This window comes from Nicotiana tomentosiformis, chromosome 2 (genome assembly GCF_000390325.3).
Source record: "Nicotiana tomentosiformis chromosome 2, ASM39032v3, whole genome shotgun sequence".
Lineage (NCBI taxonomy): Eukaryota > Viridiplantae > Streptophyta > Magnoliopsida > Solanales > Solanaceae > Nicotiana > Nicotiana tomentosiformis.
In genome coordinates this window covers 178372962-178393175 of record NC_090813.1, presented here as the reverse complement: position 1 = coordinate 178393175, position 20214 = coordinate 178372962, and the positions used below count along the sequence as shown (strand labels likewise).

The 20214-nt window shown below is 37.4% G+C and overlaps 1 protein-coding gene across 1 annotated transcript; it reads left to right on the top strand.

Moving 5' to 3' along the window:
- Nucleotides 1-302: 302 nt before the first annotated feature.
- Nucleotides 303-1213, top strand: LOC104106173 (histone H2A-like). Its single transcript, XM_009614665.4, has 2 exons — nt 303-598; nt 803-1213. The coding sequence occupies exons 1-2, from the start codon at nt 389-391 to the stop codon at nt 1043-1045; spliced, it is 453 nt and encodes a 150-aa protein (XP_009612960.1). The 5' UTR covers nt 303-388; the 3' UTR covers nt 1046-1213.
- The last annotated feature ends 19001 nt before the right edge of the window (nt 1214-20214 follow it).

Sequence of the window (20214 nt, the reverse complement as noted above, 5' to 3'; positions counted from 1 at the left end):
TTTTTTTCTGGATTCAGTAACCTTTATTTGTATCTTAATTAAATTGGGGTTTTCCCCTTCCTATATTAATTCTGTATAAGAATAACACTTTGGGAAAAGCTTATTCCTTTCCGGGCGGGAAAATTGTTCTTTTACCAAGATTCAAACTAACCCTCGCTTCCCATTGGTCCATTCAAAACGACACGGATCGCTTCTACTGAATCCTGCACCATAGATTAGATCACAATTCAACGGCCCTCATCACCAATCCTAAAACCGAATACCAGAAATTCCACTATAAATACAACAAACACGCAAAATACAATCATCCACATCTACCGCTCCGACAATCAACTGATAATATCAATTATAATACACAAATCACAACTTTGGTCTTTTTCATTTCCAGATGGATACTGCCGGAAAAGCGAAAAAAGGTGCCGGCGGTAGGAAGGTTGGCGGCCAATCGAAGAAGCCGGTTTCCCGGTCCGTCAAAGCCGGTCTTCAATTCCCGGTCGGTAGAATTGGTCGTTACCTGAAGAAGGGTCGTTACGCTCAACGTGTTGGAAGTGGTGCTCCGGTTTATTTGGCTGCTGTTCTTGAATATTTGGCCGCTGAAGTAAGTCTTATTATCTGAAAATTTGATTTGGGATCATTTAGTATTTGTTTGATTCGGGGTTTCAATATTTTCCCTATAATGCTTCTGTTTTTGCCTTATTTTTGGATCAAAATTAAAATGGAGTTTGGAGTAATTTGTATGTGATTTGAACACGCTTAACTCATTAAATGAGTTTATTGATTTTATTGTGATAAATTATTTTAGGTGTTGGAATTGGCTGGGAATGCAGCGCGTGACAACAAGAAGAACAGAATTATTCCAAGGCACGTTCTGTTGGCTGTGAGGAACGATGAAGAGCTAGGGAAGCTTCTTGCCGGTGTGACCATTGCTCATGGCGGTGTGCTTCCCAATATCAACCCGATTTTGTTGCCTAAGAAAACTGGTGCTGAAAAGGCACCGAAATCTCCAGCTAAGGCCACAAAATCTCCCAGGAAAGCTGCAGCCTAGAATTTGTTTTTAGTGACTGTTGAAACTGAATTTTATTTTGTATGTAATTCTGGTCCTAGATCTAGTTCTTTTGTTAGTTGAGGGAATTTGAGAAGAATATTGTTGTAATTCTGAACTTCGTGTCAGTTGTTCCTCATAATCAAATCAATGAAACCCCTTGTTTCTATCTATGGCGTCTTCAATCTATACATTGTTTTACGTCAAACATTGGTAGGTATACTTATTTTAAGATGTAGAATGTAATTAACTTTCTTTCTAAATTGAAGTTTATTTCCCCTTAGTGAAGAACTTATATATTTTAACAAAATTTAATGTTTCTGAGGGATCTAATGCCATATGATTAGGAATAAACAATTGGTTTCCTGTAACATATGAACAAAAGCTGGGAATGTTTGGTTCAGGTATTGATAATAAGGTGTTGAATTACCGCGCAAGGCACTTGAAAATAAGTGTTCAAGAAAAAGAGTGTTAATCTAAGTTTTATGGCGTTTGGTTCTGGTATTGGTTTATTCTTGAAAAAATCAAGTATTGGTCACTTTCCAATTTTTGCTAATAGTAAGGTATTGATGAACAAAAGCACTAAGAAAGTGCCTCAAACATTTGTAGGTTGTGTCTAGCAGAGAATTTACATCACTTATAAGAGATTGCCTACAAAAAAATAGCAAAACTATAGAGCTTTGTTTAAGGCTAAGTACATTATCCTTATTGCCTTAAAAAGTTCTTTGATTCCTTTCTAACCATACAGTTCATGGTGGACTGTTCAAAAATTCCAAATAGCAGTCTGCGTCAAGTTCCAAATGATCTTCTCTTTCTTGTTCAGAAATTTTCTGTGCCAACATCAGAAGTGGTTGGTGGAGTTATCCAGTGGATTCCCAAGACAGTGAAGAACAAATACTATGTGATTGCTGCAAAGAAAAGAGCCATAGTATCAAAGGAAAGATTGAAATCCATTGCAGTTTCTTCTGAAGTAAAAATACTTCAATCTTTCCTTTGATACTGTGACTCTTTTCTTTGCGGCAATGCCATAAATCCGGGTAATTGACCTTTGAGAGGGGATGCCCCTTCCATATATCTTCCCGAAATCTAATTCTTCTTGTTTCCAAGTTGACAATGCATGAACTGACGGAAAGAAACAATTCCACAGCGAATGAATGTGTTTCCATAGTCCAGAACCGTGTCGAGAAATTGTTAGCCCGAGTAGTCCATCCATATTGAATGTTAAATTTAGAAGAGATGACCTTCCTCCAAAGAGAGTTTACTTCAGAGTTGAATCTTCAATGTCATTTCTTGAGAAGGCTTTCATTCTGTGCATTCAAATTTCTTACTCCCGTACTAATCTTTTAGGGTGGTGAAAGAGCTCCAGTTCACCAGGTTAAAAAATTTGTAATTTTTATTGCCTTGCCATAAGAAATCTCTTCTAAAGCTTGTCTAATCTGTTTATGACTGAGAAAGGGGCAGAGATACACAAAAGAGATAGGAGTATTGACTTGTGGACACTTCAGAGCAGCAACAACAACAACAAATGACCCAATAAAATCACACTAGTGGGGTCTGGGGAGTGTAGTGTGTACGCAGACCTTACCCCTACCCCGATGAGTAGAGAGGCTGTTTCCGAAAGACCCTCGGCTCAAGAAGACGAAAAGAAAAGAAAAAAAGAGACAATATCAGTACCACCAACAGATACCATAAGAAAAATTAACATCATGAAAGCCAGAAAATAGGTGCAGAGCAAAAGCGGTAACCACTAAATAGAGTCGGCTCTATAAAACGAAAGAGTAGTAAGACATAACATTGACACTAGGTGTCTCAGACAAAAACCCTACCAAATTAGCCTCACAAATGTATGAACTAAGGAAAGACTCAGCTACCTCCTAACCTACAACCCTAATACTCGACCTCCACAGCTCCCTATCAAGGGCCATGTCCCCGGAAATCTGAAGCCTCGCCATGTCCTGCATGATTATCTCTCCCCAATACTTCTTAGGCCGCCCTCTACCTCTTCTCGAGCTTTCCAAGGCCAGCCGCTCACACCTCCTTACCGGAGCGTTTGGGCTTCTCCTCTGAACGTGCCTGAACCATCTCAGCCTCGCTTCCCGCGTCTTGTTATCAACTTCAGAGCAACAAATATCCTCTATATTGTTTAGGCTTATACCTTCTCAAGCATCAACTGTAAGTATAATGCACTTAAGCCTTCATAAAACACGAAAGGCATATATCGTAGTTCTTTCAATGGCAAATCGAAATTCGGAACTGAAACGGTTGCCTTAAATGCAGTCCAATTGGAAGATACGAGCATTTGGAGGATAACAACTCTATACTGGAGGATAAGAGCATTTAAATGCAACGCTTAAATGGCTACTGTGTCACCTCTGTAAAACCATTTGCTAGACAGACAGCTTATTTCTCGCCATTGTGCAGCAAATTGTTCGTCGGAGGTCTCTCTCTATCCTTTTTCCATTCATACAACGTGTCTGCAGAGCTTTTCTTATTTTTTATTTTCCTGGCACTTTTACTTTACGCTAGAGTTGTTTATTTATGCCTCAGCAGATAACACGTAGAAAACATAAAAAACTTCTAGTACTTTTTTTATTACCCTCTCCGTTTCAACAAAAAAATGAACCTATAACTATTTAAGGAGTCAAATAAAGTTTTCTTTGACCATCAATATTTTGAATTGTCAACTATTGTATCTTATAGTACTTTTCATGTAATTTTTAAATATGTAAATTTTATTTCAAAAAACTTAAAGATTCTATATCCGAATTCATGCCGAAAATAAGTCAATTTGACCCTCGTACTTCAAAAAAATTCAAAAAAATTGAAAGTGAGGGAGTATTATTTTTATTTTGTAAAATATTAGCATGAAATGGGTTTATATGGAGTAATATGCTCAGTGAGGATTCACGTAATAGAACCCAACTTGTTTAGGACTGATACTTAGTGTTATTGTTGTTCTTGGCATGAAGGTTAAGTTTTACTTGTTATTAAACAAACATTAAGAGTAGTTGATTGATATATAGAAAGGTTATACTAACCAGTTGGGATTAAGACGTTACACTCAAAAGTGAATCCAAAATTTAAATTTAATGAGTTTTATCCTTTAAGGTTCGTAGAGCAAATTCAATGTACTTTTGAAATTATAGGTTTATAATTTAATATTTTTGAAATTTTAATAATTTTTTACACATGTATATATTTATATTCCGTATTGAAAATATCGAGTTTAGTTGAAACCGTTGTATGAAGGCTGCATCTGCCTCTAGTTGCACTTACATTAGGTTTGGGTTTGGTACGAATCTTTTTGAAGCGGTTATTCTAGTATTAGAGCAATGGAGATCAAGATGCAGATCCAAATATGGAATGGAAAGACCTTCTATTTCTAGATCCACCTCCTTAATAATATCCTTCAACATTATTAACAAGGTGAAAGCTAAGTTTAGGAATATCAGAACTGGTGAAGGCCGAGCAGACATATGTAATCTCAGTAACATCTCTCTCAATGAGGTCTCTATTACCATGGTTAAATGGATCAAACCTCCAATCCTTTTTGTTAAACTCAACAGTGATGGCTTATGTATTAATGGTATATGTGGTGCTGGAGGTGATATTATGGGTGGCTCCTTCCAAAATGCTGCCTCGCCAGGTTAGAGGGCTACTAAATGCTGACAGATGGCTCCTTCCTACATTTCGAGTCAAGACGAGAAAGCCAAGCTGGCTAATTTATGAGCTTCCTTGAGGTAACAACTTTATTGCCATATTTTTTTGTTGTTTTGCTTTATGAGGGATGGTTAGTTGTTCTAGTCTCTATCCAGAATCCTCACTATCACATCTCCTATGGAAGACTTGGGTATATCCTCCTTCAAATGTACCAAGTGCCAATAAAATAGTGACTCGTTTAAGGAAAAATAATTCGAGAAAGAACGTTTACGAATCATCTAAACAAGCATCTTTCTAGAGCGAACTTGAGAGGGAATTAATGTACAGTTGACAAGAAACAAAGTCATGTATAGGCAGTAAAAGGGCAGCCCGGTGCACTAAAATTTCGCTATGCATGAGGTCCGGAGAAAGGCCGAACTACAAGGTCTACTGTACACAGCCTTACCCTGCATTTCTGTAAGACACTATTTTCGCGGCTTGAACCCGTGATCTCCTGGTCACATGGCAACAACTTTACCGGGTGTGTGTATCACATTTTATCTGTCATTGTATTCTTATAGCCCGTTGCTTATCTCTAGATTCTTCCCCAACAGACATAAAAGGGGAAAAAGTCAAATTTGTCCTTCTACTTTATCCACGTTTATCCCTAATTCTAGAATCCGTCCAAATTTGTCCTCACCGTTAAGAAAGTAAACAAATTAATCCCTAAACCTAACAGAATTCCGACGTGGCACCGAGTCCCTTCTCTTTGACTGCCCACTAGGCCTAAGAAAAACATAAAAAAGAAAGTTAAATAAAGTTTACCTCCAGAAAAAAAAAAGTTTTACATACATTAATGGAGTTTTACATACCAAAAAAAGTAAACAAAATCTATTAACATTTCAATGGCTCAAACCAATCTGATTCAATACATTCAAAGATTTGCCCAGAAATTTTTTGGGTGTCAAAGCTGTAATTTTTAGAGCCCCAACTGAAGAGGGAACAAAAGAGCAAAACTGTAATTTTAATGTAACACCTCGAAATTTTTTGAAGTACTTAAGTGTAAAGCCCCGTAAAATTTTGCAAAAGAAAGTAATGTTTCGTCGTGCCGAATTGGTTTTACGTGTTGAGTATTATAAAAATTCTCCGTGGCGAGCTTGCGAGCCGCGGCTCGGACTTTTTGGGTTGAACAATGCACCGGAAAGTAAAGAAAATTTTTTGACGGAGAAATACATTTATGCGGTCCATTATGCGACCGCAGAATTGCTCTGCGGACCGCATAATGGCCGCATAGTAGGGCAGTTCATGGGGTCAATTGGAAGCAATTATGCGGTCGACTATGTGACCGCATAACTGTTATGCGGTGCACTATGCGACCGCAGAACAGTTATGCGTACCGCATAATGACCGCAGACTCAGGAAGATTTTTGGTCATTTTGGATACCAATTATGCGACCAATATGCGGTCCGCATAACTATTATGCGGTCGCATATGCGACCGCAGAACCTGTTCCGGAGCTTCATTTTCGGGTTTTTAATATCCGACCCTACTTCGTTAAATACACGTTTTGGGCTATTTTTGAGATATAATCTGACATTTTAGAGTGAGAGAGAATGCCCTAGAGTGAGAAGTCGTTCTTCAATTCTTGCTCAAGTTTTGGAAGATTAAGAAGGCAAGATGACTAGGTCTTCATCCTAGAGGTAAGATTTTACACCCTAAACCCTAATTTCTAAATCATCTGAAAATGGATAATTAGCAAGATAATTTTTGGGCATGAGAGTTGATTATTTTACATGCATGTGATATCAATGGGTGTAGGAAGATTGTTGAACTAAGCATGGTAAAGGTTGGGTTGTGGGATGATGGAATCCTCCATAAAAAGACCTTGAAACCTTGTGCACACCTAGTGTTTGATAAAATGCTCAAATGAGCTAGAACCATGATCATCTTCCTAATTTTGATTCAATTTGTTATATTTCTAAAATAGATTGAAGTTGCTAAGAATTCCGGAACGTTTTAGAGTTTAAGGAAGCTCAATTGAGGTATGTTGGCTAAACTCTTCTCTTAGAATTGAATCCCACGATATTCATGTAAATTGTGTAAGTCCCGAGTGATTCATTATAAAACTGGCCATTCCGAGTAAGATTGGGTTGAAAGAAATATGTTCAACAAGCATCCCAAATGCTTTATTCATGTTATGTTACCAATTGAGGATGTGTTAAAATATGGGCTGTGCATTAATAATGTTTCGACTTTAAGTCAAGTTTAAATGAAGGCTATTATGCCAAATTTTGTGAAATATTTCTATGTGTCTTAGACTCTAAATTGCTCACATGTGTACTACACACCTTGATTTGAATTGTATTTGTTGTTGATGATGCTAATGATGTTTGAAATTGATAAGGTGGGCATGAAATACTGAATATGGCCAACGTGTCAAGTATGATCTTATAATTATGGCCACTAGTGCCAATGAAATGAAAAGATGTGAAAGTAATATGAAATGTGAGGATTGATATAAAAAAGTTGATGTCTCAAATAAGACAGCCTAGCCGATCAGATCGTGATCGGACACCATGCCGCACACGTGGTGGTGATTGTGCTGGAAATTCGTAATGGTAGTAATTGTGGTTGATGTCTCTAATGAGATGGCCTAGTCGATCGGGTCGTGATCGGACTCCGTACTAAATTTATGGTGGTATTGATATTGACAGTAATTGTGGGTGATTCTTTAATGAGATAGCCTAGCCGATCGGGTCGTGATCGGACTCCGTACTAAATTTACGGTGGTATTGGTATTGATAGTAATTGCGAGCCGCGGCTCGGACTTTTTGGATTGAACAATGCACCGAAAAGTAAAGAAAATTTTTTGACGGAGAAATACATTTATGCGGTCCATTATGCGACCGCAGAATTGCTCTGCGGATCGCATAATGGCCGCATAGTAGGGCAGTTCATGGGGTCAATTGGAAGCAATTATGCGGTCGACTATGTGACCGCATAACTGTTATGCGGTGCACTATGCGACCGCAGAACAGTTATGCGTACCACATAATGACCGCAGACTCAGGAAGATTTTTGGTCATTTTGGACACCAATTATGCGACCAATATGCGGTCCGCATAACTATTATGCGGTCGCATATGCGACCGCAGAACCTGTTCCGGAGCTTCATTTTCGAGTTTTTAATATCCGACCCTACTTCGTTAAATACACGTTTTGGGCTATTTTTGAGATATAATCTGACATTTTAGAGTGAGAGAGAATGCCCTAGAGTGAGAAGTCGTTCTTCAATTCTTGCTCAAGTTTTGGAAGATTAAGAAGGCAAGATGACTAGGTCTTCATCCTAGAGGTAAGATTTTACACCCTAAACCCTAATTTCTAAATCATCTGAAAATGGATAATTAGCAAGATAATTTTTGGGCATGAGAGTTGATTATTTTACATGCATGTGATATCAATGGGTGTAGGAAGATTGTTGAACTAAGCATGGTAAAGGTTGGGTTGTGGGATGATGGAATCCTCCATAAAAAGACCTTGAAACCTTGTGCACACCTAGTGTTTGATAAAATGCTCAAATGAGCTAGAACCATGATCATCTTCCTAATTTTGATTCAATTTGTTATATTTCTAAAATAGATTGAAGTTGCTAAGAATTCCGGAACGTTTTAGAGTTTAAGGAAGCTCAATTGAGGTATGTTGGCTAAACTCTTCTCTTAGAATTGAATCCCACGATATTCATGTAAATTGTGTAAGTCCCGAGTGATTCATTATAAAACTGGCCATTCCGAGTAAGATTGGGTTGAAAGAAATATGTTCAACAAGCATCCCAAATGCTTTATTCATGTTATGTTACCAATTGAGGATGTGTTAAAATATGGGCTGTGCATTAATAATGTTTCGACTTTAAGTCAAGTTTAAATGAAGGCTATTATGCCAAATTTTGTGAAATATTTCTATGTGTCTTAGACTCTAAATTGCTCACATGTGTACTACACACCTTGATTTGAATTGTATTTGTTGTTGATGATGCTAATGATGTTTGAAATTGATAAGGTGGGCATGAAATACTGAATATGGCCAACGTGTCAAGTATGATCTTATAATTATGGCCACTAGTGCCAATGAAATGAAAAGATGTGAAAGTAATATGAAATGTGAGGATTGATATAAAAAAGTTGATGTCTCAAATAAGACAGCCTAGCCGATCAGATCGTGATCGGACACCATGCCGCACACGTGGTGGTGATTGTGCTGGAAATTCGTAATGGTAGTAATTGTGGTTGATGTCTCTAATGAGATGGCCTAGTCGATCGGGTCGTGATCGGACTCCGTACTAAATTTATGGTGGTATTGATATTGACAGTAATTGTGGGTGATTCTTTAATGAGATAGCCTAGCCGATCGGGTCGTGATCGGACTCCGTACTAAATTTACGGTGGTATTGGTATTGGCGAGCTTGCGAGCCGCGGCTCGGACTTTTTGGGTTGAACAATGCACCGGAAAGTAAAGAAAATTTTTTGACGGAGAAATACATTTATGCGGTCCATTATGCGACCGCAGAATTGCTCTGCGGACCGCATAATGGCCGCATAGTAGGGCAGTTCATGGGGTCAATTGGAAGCAATTATGCGGTCGACTATGTGACCGCATATCTGTTATGCGGTGCACTATGCGACCGCAGAACAGTTATGCGTACCGCATAATGACCGCAGACTCAGGAAGATTTTTGGTCATTTTGGACACCAATTATGCGACCAATATGCGGTCCGCATAACTATTATGCGGTCGCATATGCGACCGCAGAACCTGTTCCGGAGCTTCATTTTCGGGTTTTTAATATCCGACCCTACTTCGTTAAATACACGTTTTGGGCTATTTTTGAGATATAATCTGACATTTTAGAGTGAGAGAGAATGCCCTAGAGTGAGAAGTCGTTCTTCAATTCTTGCTCAAGTTTTGGAAGATTAAGAAGGCAAGATGACTAGGTCTTCATCCTAGAGGTAAGATTTTACACCCTAAATCCTAATTTCTAAATCATCTGAAAATGGATAATTAGCAAGATAATTTTTGGGCATGAGAGTTGATTATTTTACATGCATGTGATATCAATGGGTGTAGGAAGATTGTTGAACTAAGCATGGTAAAGGTTGGGTTGTGGGATGATGGAATCCTCCATAAAAAGACCTTGAAACCTTGTGCACACCTAGTGTTTGATAAAATGCTCAAATGAGCTAGAACCATGATCATCTTCCTAATTTTGATTTAATTTGTTATATTTCTAAAATAGATTGAAGTTGCTAAGAATTCCGGAACGTTTTAGAGTTTAAGGAAGCTCAATTGAGGTATGTTGGCTAAACTCTTCTCTTAGAATTGAATCCCACGATATTCATGTAAATTGTGTAAGTCCCGAGTGATTCATTATAAAACTGGCCATTCCGAGTAAGATTGGGTTGAAAGAAATATGTTCAACAAGCATCCCAAATGCTTTATTCATGTTATGTTACCAATTGAGGATGTGTTAAAATATGGGCTGTGCATTAATAATGTTTCGACTTTAAGTCAAGTTTAAATGAAGGCTATTATGCCAAATTTTGTGAAATATTTCTATGTGTCTTAGACTCTAAATTGCTCACATGTGTACTACACACCTTGATTTGAATTGTATTTGTTGTTGATGATGCTAATGATGTTTGAAATTGATAAGGTGGGCATGAAATACTGAATATGGCCAACGTGTCAAGTATGATCTTATAATTATGGCCACTAGTGCCAATGAAATGAAAAGATGTGAAAGTAATATGAAATGTGAGGATTGATATAAAAAAGTTGATGTCTCAAATAAGACAGCCTAGCCGATCAGATCGTGATCGGACACCATGCCGCACACGTGGTGGTGATTGTGCTGGAAATTCGTAATGGTAGTAATTGTGGTTGATGTCTCTAATGAGATGGCCTAGTCGATCGGGTCGTGATCGGACTCCGTACTAAATTTATGGTGGTATTGATATTGACAGTAATTGTGGGTGATTCTTTAATGAGATAGCCTAGCCGATCGGGTCGTGATCGGACTCCGTACTAAATTTACGGTGGTATTGGTATTGGCGAGCTTGCGAGCCGCGGCTCGGACTTTTTGGGTTGAACAATGCACCGGAAAGTAAAGAAAATTTTTTGACGGAGAAATACATTTATGCGGTCCATTATGCGACCGCAGAATTGCTCTGCGGACCGCATAATGGCCGCATAGTAGGGCAGTTCATGGGGTCAATTGGAAGCAATTATGCGGTCGACTATGTGACCGCATATCTGTTATGCGGTGCACTATGCGACCGCAGAACAGTTATGCGTACCGCATAATGACCGCAGACTCAGGAAGATTTTTGGTCATTTTGGACACCAATTATGCGACCAATATGCGGTCCGCATAACTATTATGCGGTCGCATATGCGACCGCAGAACCTGTTCCGGAGCTTCATTTTCGGGTTTTTAATATCCGACCCTACTTCGTTAAATACACGTTTTGGGCTATTTTTGAGATATAATCTGACATTTTAGAGTGAGAGAGAATGCCCTAGAGTGAGAAGTCGTTCTTCAATTCTTGCTCAAGTTTTGGAAGATTAAGAAGGCAAGATGACTAGGTCTTCATCCTAGAGGTAAGATTTTACACCCTAAATCCTAATTTCTAAATCATCTGAAAATGGATAATTAGCAAGATAATTTTTGGGCATGAGAGTTGATTATTTTACATGCATGTGATATCAATGGGTGTAGGAAGATTGTTGAACTAAGCATGGTAAAGGTTGGGTTGTGGGATGATGGAATCCTCCATAAAAAGACCTTGAAACCTTGTGCACACCTAGTGTTTGATAAAATGCTCAAATGAGCTAGAACCATGATCATCTTCCTAATTTTGATTCAATTTGTTATATTTCTAAAATAGATTGAAGTTGCTAAGAATTCCGGAACGTTTTAGAGTTTAAGGAAGCTCAATTGAGGTATGTTGGCTAAACTCTTCTCTTAGAATTGAATCCCACGATATTCATGTAAATTGTGTAAGTCCCGAGTGATTCATTATAAAACTGGCCATTCCGAGTAAGATTGGGTTGAAAGAAATATGTTCAACAAGCATCCCAAATGCTTTATTCATGTTATGTTACCAATTGAGGATGTGTTAAAATATGGGCTGTGCATTAATAATGTTTCGACTTTAAGTCAAGTTTAAATGAAGGCTATTATGCCAAATTTTGTGAAATATTTCTATGTGTCTTAGACTCTAAATTGCTCACATGTGTACTACACACCTTGATTTGAATTGTATTTGTTGTTGATGATGCTAATGATGTTTGAAATTGATAAGGTGGGCATGAAATACTGAATATGGCCAACGTGTCAAGTATGATCTTATAATTATGGCCACTAGTGCCAATGAAATGAAAAGATGTGAAAGTAATATGAAATGTGAGGATTGATATAAAAAAGTTGATGTCTCAAATAAGACAGCCTAGCCGATCAGATCGTGATCGGACACCATGCCGCACACGTGGTGGTGATTGTGCTGGAAATTCGTAATGGTAGTAATTGTGGTTGATGTCTCTAATGAGATGGCCTAGTCGATCGGGTCGTGATCGGACTCCGTACTAAATTTATGGTGGTATTGATATTGACAGTAATTGTGGGTGATTCTTTAATGAGATAGCCTAGCCGATCGGGTCGTGATCGGACTCCGTACTAAATTTACGGTGGTATTGGTATTGATAGTAATTGTGGTTGATTCTCTACTGAGATAGCCTAGCCGATCGGGTCGTGATCGGACTCCGTGCTAAAAGTACGGTGGCATTGGTATTGTGAATATTGGTATATCGATACTAAAAATCTTTCAATATGAGATATGAAAATTAATTTGAACATTGTCTTGATCCTATATTGAGGTTTGATGTTGATTAAGACTTTTATTGGTATTATGTTAATCTTGTTGTATTATTTGTCATTCTATTGAGAGGGTATTTAGTTATACATACTAGTGCTATTCAACGGTACTAACGTCCCTTTTGCCGGGGGGCACTGCATCTTTAAATGGATGCAGGTGGTTCCACAACAAGAGATATTGATCAGTGATAGCAGTGCACCTTCTTCCCAGCTGACTTGGTGAGCTCCACTTCATTCCGGGGTCATGAATCTTTTGTACTTTATGTATTCTGTTTGAGGTATAGCCGAGGCCTTGTTGCTGGCATTATCATTGTACTCTTCTTTATTTATAGAGGCTCCGTAGATATAGTGTGGGTTATGTATTGGTGCTGGAAAAGTCAAAATATATATATTAGGTTGTGGTTGTATTACTTGTCTAATTGAGACTTTAAAAATGATGAAACTATTGAAAATGAATTGGTATTGTAGACGTGATCACTTTTTGTCTAATTAAGGAAAATATGCATTATCTCCATTCGTGGATGAGTTTGGGTAGAATAAAATCTAATAGGCTTGCTCGGTCGGGTTCACTCGGTTGAGTGCCGGTCGCGCTCCTCGGTTTTGGGGCGTGATATTTAAGAGCCCCAACTGAAGAAGAAATAAAAGAGCCTCTGTCTCTGTTATTGAAAAAGCCCTTGCAATCCAGTTTTCAATGAACACACCATTTTTTTCTCCCTAAAAATCTGGCTATTAGTCAAAGATATAGCATCCAACAATAAATTCCCACAAAATTCACCTACCCGTTTGGATCAAGAATCTATTTCTTAGAATAGACAAGAATGGAGAAACAAAGCACTAAACTTTTTGAATAGGTAAAGGCAGGTTGTGATGCAAAAAGATGTGTTCTTTTGGACCAGTATAAGGGCAAAAATATTTTGTGGCAGAGACGAACAAATTAAGAAAGAGAAGAATTGGTTGGGAGAATAATCTTGTTTATGTTATGAAAATAATTATTGTGGATGTCCATTTATTACTCAACTATAGATAATCTTTCTGAAGAAGATTATCCATTTAGTACTCTGTTGAAATTTATCTACAAGCAACTGATGCAGGCAGGTTTCAAGCAGCTCAATGAAATGATTTGCAACAGCTTCTTATTAAACAAGCAGGTTGCAAGCAGCTCATGCAAACAGCTTACAAGCAGCTAAAGAAAAGCCTTGCAACTGCTTCCTGAAAAGCCTCGCAACTGCTTCCTTTCTTCTATAAATAGAGGAGTTTTTAGTTCATTATGTACATAAGTTTGAAGTTTGAATAATATATCAGTTTCTCCCTATACTTGTCTTTACGTTATAGTCTTTATTTTATAAGAGTCTTTACTTTATAGTCTTTATTTTATAACACGTTATCAGCACGAGACTCTGCCATCTCGAGAAAATACTTTGAAAGTATCAGAGGTACGAACTTTCTTTTTCTAAATAATGTCAAATTTTTCTAAACTTGAGTTTGTAGCCCTAGATATATCGGACAAAAGCTACATGTCTTGGGTGCTTGATGCCGAAGTTCATCTTGATGCGATGGGTCTGGCAGATACCATCAAAGATAAAAATTAGGCATCAAACCAAGACCGTGCCAAAGCAATGATATTCCTACGCCATCACCTTGATGGGGGACTCAAAATGGAATATCTTACTGTTAAAGATCCAGTCATACTGTGGAATAATCTGAAAGATAGATATGACCATCTGAAGATGGTCGTTATTCCACAGGCACGTTATGATTGGACTCATCTAAGGCTACAAGTTTTTAAATCTATCAGTAAGTATAATTCTGTTATGTTCAGAATTATATCCCAATTGAAACTATGTGGTGATAATATTACTGATCATGATATGTTGGAAAAAACTTTCACCACTTTTCTGCAACAACAATATCGAGAGATGGGATTCAAAAAGTATTCTGAACTTATCTCATATCTTCTTGTAGCCGAGCAACATAATGGGCTATTAATGAAAAATCATGAAAGCCGACCTACTGGTTCTTGTCCATTCCCTGAAGAGAATGAGACGAACTTTCACCAAGCTAAGCGTGGAAGAGGACGTGGCCCCAGTCGTGGTCATGACCGTGGTCGGGGAAGAAACTCTAATCGTGGTAATAATAATGCACCAAAGAACCCTCCTCACCACCAGCAGTGGAAAAGGAAGGAACAAAAGCATAAAGCGGTGCAAGCAGCAAAGCCAGATAATGCATGCTATAGATGTGGAGAAAAATGGCACTGGTCACATACATGTCGTACGCCAAAGCACCTGGTTGAGTTGTATCAAGCCTCCCTAAAGAAGACAGAGAAAAATGCTGAAGCAAATTTTATTTCTGAAAATAATTTAGACTTCATGCATTTGGATGTAGCTGATTACTTTGCACTCCCAGAAGGAGAAACAAGTCATGCGATCGGTAGTGAATCTGTAGAAATGTAAATATTTTAATTTTGATTGTTTGTAGTAGATAGTATGGTTATGTAATTGTTGTACATAAATAAAAGTTATACTTTGATTATGATGTTTACTATAATATATTTTATTTATGCATTTTGAAGAATATGGATAATCCTCAAATTATGTTTGGATGAAAAGATCAATCATAAAGATATTTGTGTAATTGATAGTGGAACAACCCATGCCATATTCAAGGATCAGAAATACTTTTCTTATTTGCATAAGGAAAAAGCAAATGTTGCAATAATTTCTGGTAATATAAGTTTGATTGAAGGCTCCAGAAGAGCTATTATATTTCTGTCTAAGGGAACAAAACTTATTATCGACAATGCATTGTTCTCATCCAAGTCCCGAAGAAACTTGTTGAGTTTTATAGATATCCACCGAAATGGGTATCATGTTGAGGCAATAGATGACATGAACGTGGAATATCTTTGTATTACAAAGAATATTTCTAGCCAGAAATGCATTGTAGAAAAGTTACCAATTTTATCTTCTGGCTTATACTATTCAAAAATTAGTACAGTTGAAGCACACTCTATCGCAAACCAGAAGTTTGCGGATTCAAATACTTTTGTGCCTTGGCATGGCCGTTTGGGCCATCCTGGATCAATAATGATGAGACGAATTACTAAAAATTCGAGTGGGCATCCATCAAAGAACCCGAGGATTCTTACAAATAATGAATTTTCTTGTGATGCTTGTTATCAAGGCAAAATGATCACTAGACCATCACCAATGAAGGTTGGCATTGAATCCCCTGCCTTTTTAGAACGTATACATAGGGATATATGTAGACCTATTCACCCACCAAGTGGGTTGTTTAAATATTTTATGGTCCTAATAGATGCGTCTTCAAGATGGTTTCATGTGTGCCTACTATCATCTCGCAACCTGGCATTTGGAAAGTTATTAGCCCAAATAATTCGATTAAGGAAACAATTCCCAGATTATCGTATAAAGGCTATTCACCTTGATAATGCTGGAGAATTCTCATCTCAAACTTTTGATGATTACTGTCTATCAGTTGGGATAAAAGTTGAACAGCCTGTAGCTTATGTTCATACTCAAAATGGCCTTGCAGGGTCATTTATTAAACACCTGCAGTTGATAGCAAGACCACTACTTATGAAAATAAAATTGCCCACTACTGTTTGAGGCCATGCTATCTTGCACGCAACATCACTTATCCGTCTCAGACCGACACATTATAATAAATATTCTCCGTCACAATTAGTTTTTGGTCATGAACCAAATATTGCCTATCTACAAATTTTTGGATGTGTTGTATATATGCCAGTAGTACCACCACAACGTAGTAAGATGGGCCCGCAGAGAAGGTTAGGAATATATGTTGGGTTTGAATCACCCTCTATTATTCGCTATCTTGAACCATTGACGAGAGATTTATTTACTGCTCGATTTGTAGATTGTCGATTTGATGAAACACATTTCCCACAATTAGGGGGAGAGAAAAAGGAAATCAAAAGAGAAATTGTGTGGAAAGTTTCATCATTATCTCACTTTGATCCACGTACCCCTATATGTAATCAGGAGGTCCAGAAGATCATCCATTTACAGAATATAGCAAATAAAATGCCAGACGTATTTACTGATTTGAAAAGGATAACTAAGTCACATATCCCTACAAAGAATGCGCCTATCCGAATTGATGTCCCAGAATGACCATCTACTAGTATGAGAGCTAGTGAACCTAAAGCACGCCTGAAGCGTGGTAGGCCTTTGGGTTCTAAGGATTGAAATCCTAGAAAAAGAAAATCGACAAATGATCGAAATGATATTTTGAAGGGATCTCTTGAAGAGACCCAAGATCTGATTAGTTCTGAGATTCCTGAAGAAATCAATGAACCCGAGACTCAAGTGAGTGAGGAACTTTAATAAGTTCTACTGATGATGTGATTAATCTAAATCGATCTATAATAGTGGTGGATAATATTTTTGCATATAATGTTGCACTTAACATTATGCAAGATAGTGAGAATCTTGAACCCCGATCCGTCGAAGAATGTCGACAAAGATCTCATTTGCCAAAATGGCAAGAGTCAATTCAATTGGAATTGAAGTCACTTGCTAAAAGAGAGGTCTTTGGACCAGTAGTCCAAACACCTGCTGGTATAAAGTCAGTTGGTCATAAATGAGTTTTTGTGCAAAAAAGGAATGATAAAATGAAGTTGAAAGATACAAGGCTCGCCTTGTTGCACAAGGTTTCTAACAACGACCTGGAGTCGATTATGAAGAAACATATTCACCCGTTATGGATGCCATAACATTTCGATATCTCATCAGTTTAGCTTTACGTGAAAGGCTTGAAATACATCTAATGGATGTGGTTACAACTTATTTATACGGGTCACTTGATAATGAAATTTACATGAAAATCTCTGAAGGATTTAAAATGCATGAAGCATATTCAAAATCTCGGGAAATGTACTCAATCAGATTACAAAGATCTTTGTACGGTTTAAAGCAATCTGGGCGCATGTGGTATAATCGCCTCAGTGAATATTTGCTGAAAGAGGGTTACATAAATGATATTATTTGTCCATGTATTTTTATAAAGAAAATGGCTTCAGAATTTGTTATACTTGCTGTTTATGTTGATGGCATAAATCTTGTTGGAACTCCAGAAGAGCTCCAAAAGGCAATTGAATATCTTAAGAAAGAATTTGAGATGAAAGATCTTGGAAAGACAAAACTTTGTCTTGGTCTGCAGATTGAACATTTAGCAGACGAGATCTTTATCCATTAATCTGCCTATATAGAAAGGGTCTTAAAACGCTTTTACATGGACAAAGCGCACCCATTGAGTACACCAATGGTTGTTTGATCACTTGAAGTGAATAAAGATTTATTCCGACCTCCAGAAGAGGATGAGGAACTCCTTGGTCCCGAAATACCCTATCTCAGTGCAATTGGTGCACTAATGTATCTTGCTAATGCTACAAGGCCTGACATAGCATTTTCTGTTAATTTACTAGCAAGATATAGTTCTTCTCCTACACAGAGACATTGGAACAGGATTAAGCATATATTACGATATTTAAAGGGAACTCTTGATATGGGTTTGTTTTATGCTAACAAAGATAGTGCAGATCTTGTTGGTTATGCAGATGCAGGTTATTTATCTGATTCCCATAAAGCTAGATCTCAAACCGGGTACGTGTTTACATGTGGAGGTACTATCATATCATATCGCTCCACAAAGCAATCTATTGTTGCTACTTCTTCAAATCATGCTGAAATAATAGCTATTCATAAAGCAAGTAGGGAATGCGTATGGTTGAGATCAATAATTTATTTTATTCGAGAAAAATGTGGTTTGGAATGTGAAAAAAGACCCATAATTTTATACGAAGACAATGCTGCATGCATAGCCCAATTGAAGGGAGGATTTATAAAAGGAGATAGAACGAAGCACATTTCACCAAAATTATTCTACACACACGATCTTCAGAAAAATGGTGACATTTATGTGCAACAAATCCGTTCAAGTGACAATCCGACAAATTTATTCACTAAATTTTTGCCAACTTCAACTTTTGAGAAGATGGTATAAAAGATTCGAATGCGGAGACTCAAATATTTGAAACAAGGTTTTCATCAGGGGGAATAAAATACGCGATGTACTCTTTTTTCCTTACTAACGTTTTTTCCCACAGGGTTTTCCTTATAAGGTTTTTAATGAGGCAGCTAGAAATGCGTATTACTAAATATGTTTACTCTTTTTCCTTCACTAGGATTTTTTCCACTGGGTTTTTCCTAGTAAGGTTTTAACGAGGCACAATACCTTTTAATGAACATCCAAGGGGAAGTGTTATGAAAATAATTATTGTGGATGTCCATTTATTACTCCGCTATAGATAATCTTCCTGAAGAAGATTATCCATTTAGTACTCTGTTGAAATTTATCTACAAGCAGCTGATGCAGGCAGGTTGCAAGCAGCTCAATGAAATGATTTGCAACAGCTTCTTATTAAACAGACAGCTTACAAGCAACTCATGCAGACAGCTTACAAGCAGCTAAAGAAAAGCCTTGCAGCTGCTTCCTGAAAAGCCTCGCAGCTGCTTCCTTTTTTCTATAAATAGAGGAGTTTTCAGTTCATTATGTACATAAGTTTGAAGTTTGAATAATATATCAGTTTCTCCCTATACTTGTCTTTACGTTATAGTCTTTATTTTGTAACAGTCTTACTTTATAGTCTTTATTTTATAACAGTTTCTAGGTTAGTCGGGGTCAGATAATAGGAAATGTTGTTAATTTGGGTTAGAAAATTTTCTTAGTTGGCGGTCAAAGAGAAGGGACCCGTTGCCACGTTGTAACTCTGTTAGGATTAGGGACCAATTTGTTTACTTTGTTAGCAGTGGGGACAAATTTGATTGGATAATAGAATTAGGGACAAAGGTGAATAATTTCGTAAAGTAGAGGGACAAATATGATCTTTTTCCCGACTTAAAAAGTTCGTCCACGAGGGCTCAAATGTGTAGGTATTTTGTCACCAGAAATTGTTTTCCACTTATACCTGTGCATCCAGCACAATAACAGTCGTAGCGATGGATTATATGACCATTTTGAATTTGCAATAGACGTTTAAAAAGAACATGTACCCGTGTACTAATCTCAATTGGAGTTTCTTCATTTTAAAAAGGGAAAAATGTAGAAGAGAGAAGAATCTGAATTAAATCCATCGCTAATTAACTGACTAAAATATAAAATTTCATAAAGCATGTCTAGTGGCTAATGAGGATTACTTTTTTTTTTTTGCTGCTCGTTCTTCATTACATAGTATAGAATGTGTAGTTTTGTGTCGAGATAAACTGATCCGCTACAGGTGGATGGTGATCAACTCCTATATATGGAAAGAGTTTCCTTATGTTCGCTACTGCATGTTTATTTTGTCTTTGTACTCGAGTGAGTTTGTTGTGTTCTCTCTCTTGATTATCATTGCGCGTGGCATGCGATGACTATGTGAGAGCTTTTACTTAAGACATCTCATTTATATGTGACCTACATCTCTGATGCATTGAGTCTATGATTAATATTGTTATGCTGAGTTTTTCCTTTCGATTCTTTTTTTGTTTTGAAATTTAGATTTCTACAACAGTGTCTAGAATTAAC